The sequence below is a fragment of the Pseudorasbora parva genome, chromosome 15 (assembly GCF_024679245.1).
Source record: "Pseudorasbora parva isolate DD20220531a chromosome 15, ASM2467924v1, whole genome shotgun sequence".
Taxonomy (NCBI): domain Eukaryota; kingdom Metazoa; phylum Chordata; class Actinopteri; order Cypriniformes; family Gobionidae; genus Pseudorasbora; species Pseudorasbora parva.
Window position 1 is genome coordinate 36,689,062 of NC_090186.1, and position 14,538 is coordinate 36,703,599.

The 14,538-nt window shown below is 36.1% G+C and overlaps 1 protein-coding gene across 8 annotated transcripts in view; it reads left to right on the forward strand.

The window, feature by feature from the left end:
* Positions 1 to 2,079: 2,079 nt before the first annotated feature.
* trdn (triadin) overlaps positions 2,080 to 14,538 on the forward strand; it is a 62,519-nt gene continuing 50,060 nt past the window's right edge. For 4 of the 8 annotated variants that reach the window (XM_067417935.1, XM_067417939.1, XM_067417940.1 and 1 more), the window contains exons 1-4: positions 2,081 to 2,457; positions 6,056 to 6,265; positions 7,123 to 7,161; positions 11,414 to 11,467. In XM_067417935.1, coding sequence (XP_067274036.1) covers positions 2,442 to 2,457; positions 6,056 to 6,265; positions 7,123 to 7,161; positions 11,414 to 11,467 — 319 coding nt within the window. In that variant the 5' untranslated portion in view covers positions 2,081 to 2,441. Of the gene's footprint in view, positions 2,458 to 6,055; positions 6,266 to 7,122; positions 7,162 to 11,413; positions 11,468 to 14,538 lie in introns of all 8 variants that reach the window. The other 4 variants (XM_067417937.1, XM_067417936.1, XM_067417942.1 and 1 more) reach the window with 3 other exon arrangements.

Here is a 14,538-nt window from a genome sequence, read left to right on the forward strand (position 1 = left end):
AAAGGGTTGACTGACTACGACAGCAATGCAGATGAGTGGGTGAGAAATGAGAAGCTTCTGTTGTACATTCTGCTCTGAAGCAATGAGAATAAAGAAGCAAGATTGTCCTCATGCACATGGGTTTTCCAATAAAATGAAAAAAGGGTATAATTATTTTACTTTTAGCTGTATAATTTTATATAAAGGGGAACAGAGTAACACCTCCAGTGTCACCAAAGGGAATAACAAAAAAAAATTTATATATATATATATATATATAAATATATATATATATATATATATATATATATATATATTATAACTTGGTATATATTGATACTTAGTATATACTAGTAATTAGGGGTGTAACGATTCGATTCGTATCACGATTTGAGGTTGTGGATACGATTTAAGGACGATATTGGTTCATTTAGAACGATATGATCCGAAACGATTCAGTGACTTCAGCCAAAAATTTAAATCAGTTTGACTGTTTTATTTCAGCCGAATCGAATCGTTGTTAAAACGAATCGTTATAGTTAGTTAGTTAGTCAGTCAGTCAGTCAGTCCCACCCTTAAACTTATGATTTACAGTAGTAATTGTGAAAACCCCCCACCAAATTCCTAAAATTTACACCCAAACTTAGCTTTAAAAATGTAAGAATTTAACAACAAAATTAAGAGTTTTGTAGCTTTTAGTATTATCTTTAAGGTCATCTAAATGCAAGAATCCCAGAAAACACAGAACTTTCCCTTAACGTTAGTATTTGGTTCCCTTTTTTTTTTTTTTTGAGAAACAAATAATAACGTTCTAGGAAAGTTCTTTTTCTGCAACCATGAAATAACGTTCCTAGAACGTTGCGGGGGGGGGGGGGGGGGGTTATTTTTAAATAACCTAAACATAACTTATACCGAATGTTCCCTAATGGATATTTTTAGGATATTATTTGGCAACCATAAAATAACGTTCCCAGATATATATATATATATATATATTGGGAACGTTATGTTATGGTTGTAAAGTAATAATATTCTATTTCCGTAAAAAAAACGATCCTGGCAAAAGGACGACATTGTTCTGTGAATTCTATGTGTATTCATGTGTGCTGCTTGAAAAGCTCGTTAAAGCAGGATGAATTCTGATTGGCTGTCTATGTTTTTATTGTTCATCAGCTGGATGAAATCATTCTGAAAGTGATTCCAATGATATTGTTTCTCATAACTCTGCTATCTTATATTGAGAAAGATTTTAAGAACAAAATCTTTATCATTATCTTTCTAGATATCACCCTTGGTGTGGACGGACCTTTACCAAAAACAAACCTTAAAACTAGGAACCAAAAACTAACATTCTGGGAGTCTTTTATCAGCTGGATTTTCCTGTATAAAGAAATACTGATGACTCATCTAGCACTTGTGATCATATCCAAACCTTGGTAGAATAAATAGCAAATAGCTGACTAGAAATAGCAAATCATAGTAGTAAATGGCTATGACTGCTAAAGCCTATTGACAATTCCCAAAAAATAAGTCCTTTTTCAATAGGTTTCAAAAACCTCAATTTGATTTTAAGTGGAAAGCGTTATTATATTCTGACATCTCATGCTTTTCCCTATTCCCTGAATTACAGGGAAGGCAGAGCTGAAAGAATAAAATGAAATTTGCTCTTTAAAGGTCAACTTTCTAAATGTTCCATTTGCACGGTTTATGAAAAAGGTTTCGCATGATTTGCATGAATATTTAACAAGCCACCATAAACAGCTTACAGGCTTCGTTTCGAGCATTCATTTACAGTACTTCTGCCCCTCAATCTTAGCTAAAGAAATCTGCATAAAAGAGATCCTTATACAGTGTGCCATGCTTTTAAAGTATAACATACAATGTTTAACTATGCAAATCTGCAGAAAATGGTGCTAAAAGGGATCAAAATATAAAATTCCAGAGGTTGCGTGTATTCGTGTGTGCATGTGTGGTTGCCTTCCGCACACTCACCCGATGACAGCCCGGCTCCTCTTCGGGGGTAACACCCCTGGCCTAAAAAGGCAAAACATAATGCCGCTGCTGCCGGGGACTCTAAGAATAAACCACACAGTCCAGTCACAGATAAGGTTACCTTGAAACCCGTCCTCCCTTCTCTCCCGTGTTTCCTGACCCACACACATCATGGGTTGGTAACAAACATAAGGACAACCTAGGGCTTGATTTGCTCTTTTGACAACCTAGCCTTGTTTTTTCCCTTCCTGCTGGTACTTGGTACCATTTGGAAGCGTATAGTTTTTTTTCCCTGTCACTTTAAGCAACAGGTGCCTTTTGGCTTCCTTGTAGGGGGCCCTGGCACAAATCCAAGTTTTATTGGGACTCCAACAGGAAAGGCGCACAGAGAGACATTGTGGTGCTTTCGATCGGAAACCTATTCTGGACTGGGGAATTGACTCTTGAGATTGTGTTCAGCCTGTTAGTGCATGAGAGGGATGGAAGGTACTGTCAACTTCATTTTCCAGTTACATTTCTAAGTGCATTTAACAATAAGGTGTAAGTCAAGTAAATGTTACTGTGCTGCATGTGACAAACTATGCTACTAACAGTATACAGTCAAGTACCTCGTGTTAACTTAGTCCCTTAGTTAAGTCTCTTAGATGGCAGACATCTGCTTTGCAGGGGAATTTCGTGGTTGAAAGCTGCTAAAAATACACCATGTCATGTGGCTCTATGGGAATCTGTACTCCTTTGAAGCAGAATTGTGATCTTAGCGCAGCTTTTTGAGGGTTTTAAGGCAGTCATCAACTGAAATATGGTGCTTCAATCAACTAGAGAGAAGATACATTTAAAGGTATAGTTCACCCGAAAATGACATTACAAGGATTTATTAACTCATTTACTTACCCTCCAATCGTTCCTAATGAACTTCTGTTTTCTGTGGAACACAAGAGGAGAAATTAAAAATACGGACCCACTTTATATTAGGTGGCAACATTTGAATTAATCATTATACAATGCACTTATTGTGTACATAAATGTTTTAAATTGTACTTACATTTAAAAAAATACCTGCATGCAATTACATCTGTAATTATGTTTATGTAATTTATGTAGTTACATTTGTAATTACGCAGTTGCCATTTCCCTTGTACCTAACTCTACCCTTAAACTTACACACATCACCACACCTGTCCCTAACTTTACCCTTAAACTTACACACATCACCACACCTGTCCCTAACTTTACCCTTAAACTTACACACATCACCACACCTGTCCCTAACTTTACCCGTATCCCACCTCAATATCAGCAAAAGTGCTTTGCAATACAATTTGAACACAGTAACTGTACTTGTTGTTTTGATGTAAGTACATAGTACTTAAGGCCACCTAATATAAAGTGGGGCCAAAAATACTGTTCAAGTCACTCTTTTTCAGGCAAATGCAATAGACAATGATTGAAGCTTAAAAAAGGACACAAATGCCCCATAAAGTGTATATCAGGTCTTCATAAGTCCCTGCAACCAGATCATCGAGTCAGTAAGTTCTATTGAAGATTCAGACTTGTCCACTACATAAATTAATCAAGTTTCACACTTATCATATGACTTTAAAAAGACTTTTTTAAAGTCACAAAATAAGTCAAGTGGATCCCTTGTATGTCTCCTGAAAAGCTTCAGTTCCCATTGAAAGCGTAAAGGGATAGTTCACCCAAAATTTTTAATTTGATGTTATGAGGTGTTTGTTTCTTAAGTAGAACACAAATTAAGATGTTTGACTCCAACTGTTGCTCGTATAATGCATGTCAATGCGGTCTAATTCTAATTAGACCCCATTGAGATGTATTATACGAGCAACAGTTGGAGTTTCTCTTCAGTAAATTTTCTTTGATAGTTGATGTCATTAGATTTAAAAGTGCGATATTCTCAAAGGTTTTCCTAACACACTGAAATCCTGTCAGAAAAAAATATATTTTTTAAAGTCACTATTAGTGACTTGAGATAGTTCCCAAAAAAACCCCAAACAATTATTGACGTCAAAGGCCAGCATAAATTGAGCCCCAGTCTTGCGTGAAATGGCTTAATGTGGCAAAGATGTAAATTTTATATTCTTATTAAACTATGAAATGTCTCTCAGATCAGCCTGAATAAATCATATTTAAAGTGACACTTGAGGGAATAGCAGCACAGAGTGTTTTTTATGCTGACTTCATTGTCTCAACAGCTCTTACGAACCTGGGATTAGTTGCCATGGATATCAATACACGGATCTGAGGAGGACAAGATCTTATGTTAAAATAAGCAATGCAAAAATGACTATTTCCTTTCCGGCACTTTTCGGTCTACACACAGTGAGGGTTGAAGTGGAACGTGTTGCCATGGAAGTTTTCTCCTAAGCCTTTGGTGTACACTATCTGTGATCCTATGCTTCTGTACAATCAGTTTGTTGACAATCTGCAGGGGCAAAATCATGAGAACGTGAAGAAAGATACACCAAAACTCCAAAACAGATGCAGCTAAGCATAGGGTGTCTACAGAAAGCTTCTTGAGTCAGCATTTGGATGGGAAGTCTAATCCTAAGTTTGACCACAGGGACCGATGTGAAGAGATGCAACAGGTGGTCTTAGCTGACGCTTTCAGCGTGTGAATCTGTGTCAGACCCTTGCACACACATGTCATTATGTGCAAGCCAAAAAAAAAAATCGCTTGTCTGAGCAACAGAATCAACATAAACAACTACACCGATCTTAGCTCAGATTCACAATGGATCATCCACAAATACATTTCTGTAAACACAATCACAACAGCGTGCACAAGAATCAATCATTTAATATGACTTAAGTCAACAAAATTGACAAAGATCAATAAAGGGGTCTTGTAAACTCAGAAGCGTACATAAAGGTTACATGTGGTGTATGTTGAGACTCTCTGAGCAGCAATTCAGACGGAGCTGCCGCAAGAATTTATATCAATTTAAAAAAGAGGCTTTTAAAGGAGATCCGGCCAACAGATGACAGCGCCAGCATTCCTCACGCGGCCTTGGAGATGTTTTAACGATGAAACATTGCCATTGCAGATGTGTGCCCTATCTACAGACAAGTTCAATTCAATCTCTCCCAGGCAATGCAATGATAAAGACAAAAGGCAAGCATTCATCTGCTGTGTAGCTGTCTTTGTTTTTGTAACTCTTACATCCTGTCTATACTGAGTTTTATAACTTTCATCCAGCATTTTTTTTTTAACGATAACTCAAAAGTTAAAAAGAAAAATCGGAAGGAAATAGGGTTTTTTGTCCATATTCTAAAAGTCAATCAGACCTAAAGCTCTGAAAAGGACAAAGAATAAAAATAATCTATATATTGCAGATCTTCTGAAGTGACAATCACTTTGTAGGAAGAACAGATCAATATATAAGCTTTTATTCACTTCAAAATCAAGGCAAAATTTCATACAAGCATGGACACACAAAGATATAGAGATTTACTAACAGCTTGCACCAGCACAAACCCTGTTTTGGCGTTAAAATAATCCAAATATTGTGTCAGCATTTACTAGACAGTAAAAATAATAGTGCTAAAAGGGAATGGACAGGGTCAATTTTGCAGTGGAACTTATTATATTTGTAGGAGTTTTTTTGGGAGAGTATTTAAATGAATCATGCAAGGTGATTTACTAAGGCTTGCACTAGACAATTTACTGGTATAATTTACTGGTATTTGCACCATTATTTTAACGGCCAAAACCTGAGTCTAAGTCTTAAACCTGACACTAATTTGCACTGTTGCTCCTGGTTAGAATGTGTTGGTGTTTTTTTAATTTTCCCATTGTCAGTAGATCACATGCAGAACCTTCCACTACCTTCGGTGCTTTTTTGTTTTTGCGCTCTCATGCTAATTTGCCCTGTTTAGTAAATCTGGCCATTGACTCTAAAACAACCAAGATGTCTATCCCACCAGTGACTACAATGAAAAATGACGGAGACCAGATTTTTGCCATTGAAAAACCAGCTCAAACCAGTTTGAAACCATGTAGAATGTTTTGTAGAGCAAAGATCTTGTTTGCACTTGCACATTTCTAAAGCTCTATCTGTACCTACAGCGCGGTCCTCCACCACCACGACTACCATAGTCGAAACCAAGAATGATGTGAGTGCAAATCCCGTCCGTTCGTCCAAGCGCACCATGACCGATGACCTGTACAGCACGTTCAGCTCACCCATGGCCTGGATCCTCGTGCTGGCTCTCATCATAACATGGTCGGCCGTGGCCGTCATCATGTTTGACCTGCTCGACACCAAGGGTCTTGAAGGTAGGTCCAGCTTTCTTATCTCTGTCTAATTCCCTTCGATGGAGAGTTATTTTTGGTAGAGTTGTCCCGACGAGATTGTAGGTTGGGCGCAGCAGTCAATTATTAAGCAGGCTACCTGATTGGGGGCCTTATAACAGAACACTTTAACTCTTGGTAAAACAGGACCCAGATGAAGCATAATTGGATGCTTGCTTTTACGATGTGATAAAGCCCCGAACTTGTTTTCTTGCTGGAAGTTTATCAGTAGTGCCACAGGGCAAACTCGTGAGGCTTCTAAGAGCGGGAGGGAGGGATATTGACTGGATCCTGATAGCATTGAGTGACAAGGATAGATAGGGTGTCCCGCTGGCCGGGCTGCTATCAGCCACCGCTGCATTCATGCAGAGTGCTGAAAAAGTCCTTGTAGGACACCATGTTTTACCACCTGATGATACATTAGAGTCCATCGTTGATGCAAGGAAGGTGATAGAACGGTTGTTTTTGGTACTCAATTGCTTGAAGTTGCAGTCATTTGTTTCTCTGTGTGATTCAGTAATTCCATAATGGCAATTTTGAACTCCTTCAACTGGTTAAAAAATTGTCATTGTTTAGAAGGATGTATCACTGTCATTAGAGATCACATCACAACTCATTCACAATTCATTCCATCGAAAGCTCTAGAACACAAACACATTAACCCATTTTTGAAAGTATTTCAAAATGTAAAGATTGGACTTTCATTTCATGTAGTTCTCTACATGATTGCTCCATCCCACATTATAGGAGTCACATTTACACTTACTTATTTCTAATAAGTTTCCCTCCTTTTTCCACCCTGTCCATCATCATGTGTCATCCTGTTGCCATCCAATAAAAAGCCCATACATTATACTGTGACGACCCCTGTTTGCCACCTGGTAAAGACTCTCTGCCTGCAGTGCTAATGCCTGTTTGTGTGTGTGTGTGTGTGCGTGTGTGTTTTTTCCTTCCTGCATGCAAACAGGGAGCAACTGTCACTCTCATCTCAAACATTCGTTCAGACATGCAAATTTACCGAACCATCTAATATGTCTGTCATGAACATGACATCACTTCCTCTAGACTGTCATGCATTCCATTCAGAGTGACACTACACCTTTGACTTTATCATAATGGCAAAGTGAATTGTAGGACTAAGTTCGCTTTGAAAGCATATTGCACAATGCCTTATGGTAATAAAAAAGTGATTGCTTCAGATTTTAGACACCTGATCAAATTTTACATTTGTTTCAATCACCTCCATAAAAGGCCATCAGATTGCTTGTATAAGACAATGCACAACTGCACCATTAATATTTCTCTTTACATTGCGAAGAATAGCCTAATAATTAGCATTTTTATTTTGTTTTCCATTAGCATATAAATAATTGGCACAAAACGAGATTGATTTACTTTACACAAAATTACATATGCAATTTTTGAATTTTTCTAAACCACTGGCAAAGAGTTTGTTCTCCTGTTATGAGATATAATAAATAAAATATCTCTTACTCATTATGCTTCAAGTACAATTATCTCTTTTTAATATTTACATCTACAAAATGATTAATGAAAAATATATATATCTTGTGTATAACTTAAAAACAAACAAAGGTGTTGTGTTACCAGAATGTAAGAGTGTTTTTGTCTTTCATAGTCTTGTGAATTAAATGAATGGTTTATTTTGGACTCAAAATGAAACATATTTGCTTTGCAAAATAACACATTTGCTGTACATTGAAATTAAACATAAAACTAATTTAAGCTCAAGAGACAAATAAAAGCTTCTCTTAAAATATACACATTTATCACAAATGTGTTTCAGACCTAATATCATGGTGTTGGTTTGATATAGGGGCCATAATACCGCATGGCATGATCTTCCCAGTGCAAATATATATTAAACTTTTTCATTCAAAACAGCACACTGTATATTTTTTGAGAGACTTTAAACCATAATTTTATTTGAGCTAGCATGACATCAATAAGCTTTGTGCCAATTGCTCCCTTCCACCCTGTGATATCCAACATTCATGAGTTGGCGTCTACTTTGCGATATTGCTTTCAATAAGCCTCAAATTATTCAATCAATTCATTCTATTCTAACATCGATAACTATGCTTTGAAAGCACTGTAGCGTGACTTCGTTTATTAACTGTGTGGTATTGAACGGCAACTCCTCCTTGCCATGCAGAATGATTTGATTCTTCTTTTCATTAAATGCACTGAGCAAAACAATGCTATTTTACCTGTAGAATATTAATGCAGTATTCTATGTTGCAGATTTCTCACGTTCTTTTCAGGAGAAGGAATATATTCTTTAATTTCCCTCTCAATGCACAGCTAAGCCTGGAGAAAAGGCCTCGTAGGCTACGCGATGCAGAATCATGGGGAGGAAGTTGGCGATTTGGCCCGTCTTAACACACAGCCTTGCATTTACAGAGTCTTTACCATTTGACTTCAGGTGGTCTATGACGGTGGTTCTCAACTGGTTTTGCTTCAGAACCCAGATTTATACAATGGGTATCAAATGGAGAAACTGTCAATCCTTTCAAACTTAACAGAAATATCCATAAAAACAATAATTGTTTTAACCTGTGTAGCTTTTTTCAATGGGTTTTTGTGGATGATAGGATGTCATGCAACCTTTTCGTGTTGCCATCTGTCTTAGTCCCACCAGTTGAGAGCCACTGGTCTACAAAACAATAAAGAGAACATGTACTTCCACCAATTACATTGAATGGCAAGAATATTGTGATGACAATAAAGGTTTTTTTTATAAGATATACCAGGACTAAACTGCCACTGCAGACAACAGGATTATGTCAAATGTACAAAAATCAACATGTTGTGTAACATACACTGACTGGTAACACACTGTAATTCCCTTTACTGTTGGAGAGCTGTGGTCATGAAAAGAGGAGTAGAGCACAGAGGACTGTGCAATGAAAGTGAAGGGTGAAGCTTTGCTTACTTTCAAGACAGGATTCAAAGACCACTGTATTCCCCAGTGCTGTGACTGAGATTCTCAGTTGGGAATCATCTCCTCGCAGTATCTAAGATGTGGAATGGTGTCCTCTTTTTGCCCTGGAGCCTCAATCACATGGCTGGTCTGTGAAAGACTATAAGTTTAAGAACAAGTCAAAGCAAGCACATGCACACTTGCTAAGCATCAGAGTTCCCCAGAACATTGATAAAATGTAATTGAAATTGGATTCACAATATCAGCAACTCAACTGTAAGGAACAGAACCAAAATGAATGTTTGTCTATTATAGCGCTTACTGTGATTTTGCCAAGTAGGGCATATTCCTGGATCATATTTCTTGGTCACGGAGCAACAACACAATCAACCTACCACTTCCATTTTTCATTCAGGAGTATGTCCTACTTGGCAAAATCACAGTCACCATGTCATAACCATGACAAACTGCAGAGCTAAAATTTCAAATATGCAAAATATGAGAAAAGAAATGAATTTTACCACCAAATGACATTCCTGTATAAAATAATTTCCTTGATCAGCATCTCGTTTCCCAATATGTTTTATACCCAACTGGCTAAATACTATTTTTCAATATTTTTTTTCTGCCTTTATCAGTGACGTTTAAGCAAAAACTGTGCCAAATGGGCAACTTGCTTCTCGAGTACATTTATCTTATTTTAAATATGTTTCAGACAAAAATCCAGATTAAGAAAATGATTTTCTGCCTTGATAAAAACAGCAGCCACATTACTGTATCACAGATAAGACTGAAACCAGCCCATTAACACTAATGCAAACAAATAACCATATAATTTAAAAGAGCATATACAACTGCATTGAGCTCTCTGCAATTTGTCCTCAAGATGTACAACACTTCAAGACATTCATTCAGTTAGAGCTCATTGTGTCTTTAGTTCAAGCATTCATCTGTATGGCTTTCTGTCCCTTATATTGATTTCAACGGTTTAGCCGCACAGCCTAAAGGAAAATGTCTAGTGTGCCAGATATCTTTTATATCTCAGGATATCTATTGGCGTTATCTGTAATAGATATCAACTTTGTCTTGGATTTTTCTCCTTAAGAGAAATAAAACAAATGGGATACAGAAAATATAGTCCCGGTTTCACAGACAGGGCTTAGATTAAGCCAGGATTAGTTCAATTAGGACATTTAAGTAGCTTTAACAAACATGCCTTAGAAAAACACATTACTGGTGTACATCTTCAGACAAAGCAATGGCACTGACATATTTTAAAGATTGGTCAGTGCAAGTTGATTTGAATTAAAACAGCTCAAACATGCATTTTAGTCTATACTTAAGCCTTGTCTGTGAAACTGATGATTAACTTATTTTGGATATAAAGCACATCTTAGATTAGTAGTCATGTTTTGATTGCAGACTTTGGCAAAAATCTAGAGGAGTCATGTGAGATTTTTTGGGTCTTTCTCTAAATAGTAACATGTAATAAGCAGGAGACACAAGTGTCCATTTGCTCTCCTTTGAAGCGTATTGCTGACTAGAGATACAGTATTAAACAAATCTGATTTGTATTTTTCCTTTCCTTTGCATGTCACACTCGAGCACCCAAAAATGTAAAATATTGTCAGTTTTGAGTGTGAAAGCTTAGAGGGCAATTCTGAATTTCCATAAAATAGGTTAAAAAGTTAATCAAACAAATGTCACTGAATTCATCAGTATTGCATTAGCATCTCTGTGTAAAGGAGATGTCACAATTACGTTATGAGGCCTGAATTTCAATGCAGCCGGAAGCAGACTGAGAAAAGAGCGTGACAATTTAATTAGCTATGTATCAATATATGCTCTAAAAAAAGAGACCGTAATACAGTGACTTACATAACATTTACACTACATATGTATCCTGCTTGTACCTATTTTTTTCTCTCTCAAAATGTTAATGTTTACAGTTTAATTTTCGCTGTGACATGGATTCATATGATGTCTCTATTCACACCTTCCTTGTGTTTTTGTGCCCTAAGAGTGACTGTGTTTTGTTTATAATGGTGGCTAAATGAGTCTGTTTATCCTGCCTACATTCTGAGCACACACTTCTGAGCATGCTCAGTGAGGATGACCCAATGAGATTGTGTGTACAGTGTGCGTGTTGCTATCCCACACCTCTGCTTCTGTGTCTCTCATCCTAACAGGACCTCAGCCACACCGTGTCAGGAAAACATTAAAGGAAGCAGGCAGCCTTAGAGGCAAGCCATCTTATATCTTACATCTTACGCATACAAGTGGCAATTATGTATGTGGCCAACAAATTTGAAGTAGTTATTTAAATGAATAAGTCAAGGTCATTTTTAAAATGTGACTAGAAAACTGTCACTGTAAATGTAATTTACTTCTCCTGAATGGCATCTTCAAGCAGCAATCTTAAGGGATGTAACTCCTTTTCAATGTCAAGGTGAATGTTTTGAAGATCTTTAAAGGTGATTTAAGTCCTTTTTGTTTACCTTCAGATATAGACCCCTTTCCCAATTTAATTTGTAGAAAAATCTTGAACCTGTATACGGTCTGTCACTCACCATTTTAAGTTTAGATCTTAACTTAAATGGCTGTAATTCATGAATGTTTTGGAATACATACCTATCGTTGGTCTCTTAAGAAAACACTTGGCAGATTATTGCATTTAAGGAAGGAGGAAGCAAAAGCACTTTAACAATTTAAAGTGTAAAAAGTTACTGAAGTTCAAGTTTACTGTAAAAGCAAATGTTTACAAAATAATTTGGACTATATCTAAAATCCAAAGCTGTTACAAATTTCCAAAAATATAGCTTTTCCATGATAACACTGTCGAATTTGAATACAGTTTAGTTTTAGAGTGTTTAAGCTTTCGAATCAGACCTAATTTATGATGATTAATAAAATATGTGATAGAAAAGACAAATAAAACAAGGTGTCAAGTGTCCCGTTACTGGGACACTGACAGTTAACAGGCTATGCCAGCTATTCACATGTTGAGATATGTATACTGTAAACCCTAATGCTCAAAATAAAGTAGGGCCAACTCAAATTTAAAACATTAGGGTTAACCAAATTAACTTTTATGAGTATTCAGAACTTCTTCTTTTTTTTTGTTCACAAAAATGACATTTTAAGTCATCTGATTTGTTGTTTTGAGTTTTCTTTTCATTTAGACTACTTAAAGGGTTACTTCAGCGATTAGCATATGGCTTTGTATCAGTAGAAACCCTGGAGTATATTCAAATTATTGTGCTTCCCCCCCTCATATACCCCTGAGACAAGAGATTTATGCATTTTATTTCTGGAAAAATTCCTCCTATGATGCAAATTGATGATTTTTGCATCATAGGAGGAATGTTTGCCCGAAGGCTAAAGACTACAGCCAGCAGAGGGGGCTATTTCCGCATGTTTCGAATCCGCGCATGAGGGATGGGAGATTACACTCAGCTCTCATCACTCCTGCAGTTAGTGCTCAGTGCTGTCCTCACGCGGTGACTCACTCATTATATTGAACACACACGTTCAGTTTTTAATTGTAGTGTCTTCTCTAACTCTGTCACAGTAATCAAGTTGGTGGCGTTGGGAATGGCCTCACAGGGCAGCGAAGCATTCTGGGAATTGTAGTCTTTCATCCCCATGGGACAAAAATACATTTTCTGTCTTTTCTCAGTCTAGAAGACACCAATTTCAAAAATAATTTCACATTTCTACTACATTGATGACCCAGTTTAAATACAGATTCATCTTCCCAGCGCTGAAGTACCCCTTTAAATTTAACTGAAACTGGGCTGAGATTTCAATTTCCCAGCATGCTTTGCCATGACACTCAAAAGGGAGAGTAGATGTTAAAAAGTATTATATAATGGTATAACAATTTAATAAACATTTTTTTAAGGTGGAGGTTTAGTATTGATAAAAGATTTGCTATGTTAGTTTACACTGTAAAAAATTTGTGTTGGTTTTTGTTAGTTTAACTTAAAAAAGTAAGTAACCTGGTTGCCTTAAAATTTTGAGTTTATTGAAATTAAAAATTTGAGTTGATACAATGAAGGAAATTTGTTTAATAAATATAAAATTCAAAATATTATTGTATCTGAACCACATAAAAAATTGATAAATCCTGAAAATAGCACTATTTAGCATGTTTCACTGTGTCATCAGAAATAACACACACACAATTACCCAATATGCTTACAAAATCTTTTAATAATATTTTAATAAACGTTGTCGAATCTCAAAAATGTTCATTGTATTAACTCAAAATTTTAATTTCAATGAACTCAAAATTGTAAGGCAACCAGGTAACTTTTTTTCTAAATAATTTTTTTACAGTGTAGAAGATTCTGTTATGTTTGGGGTTTTAGGGGGTTGGGGGTACCATCATGGTGACGAGTGGAGCATGAGTTTAGTTTGAGAACTTAGTTTGCTGTACTTATTCAGCAAGTGCTATGTTAAGTCCTATCAAGACATTAGCAAGGTGGCATTTATTGACTAGCTTTAATTTATTGAATATTAAAGCTAGCCACAGGTTTCCACTATTACCAATATTTAAATTGATCATTTAAATTTAAATGTATGGATTACTATACTCAAATATTTGAAGGTAAGAGCAATTAAAATCTGCAAGTACTGCTTACTTAAACTTAACATTTCTTAAATTAAAACATTTGATGTAACCAACTGCCTCTCTTTTTTTCTTTTTTTTTTAATTCTTTTTTGGATTTTTGCCAAATTATTCGGGTTTATACATGCAGAAATCACACATTTCACCTTTAATTAAGAAAATAGTAAATTATAATAATAATATTATTAATAATGATAATAATAACATCAGCTATTACAATCCAAAGACCATCATGCACACAGAAAAATAGGGTGTCAAAATTGTACCTTTAGGGGTACAACAGCTTGTCGCTGGTGCTGTACCCTTAAAAGAACCAACGTTGTACAATTTTTACCACAAAAAGGTTCATAGTAGTACCTTAAGGTACGCATTTGTACTCAAAGGTACTAATATGCACCTTTTAGGAGTAAAACAGGTACAAATATGTCATTTTAAGGGTACTGCACCAGCAACAAGCTAAAGGTACAATTTTGACACCCTATTTTTCTGTGTGTGTGAAATTATGAAATATGGTAATGCAAGTCATTACCGACCTAATAGGCTTTTTAGATTTACATTTTGGAACTAAAACAGCTTTACTGCCCATCTATACCTTTACAAACTGACTTTAACACATGCTTGAGAATTTTATTAATGCTACAGATTATAGTAGTTGATAACCTGAATATTTTTTAATAGTAA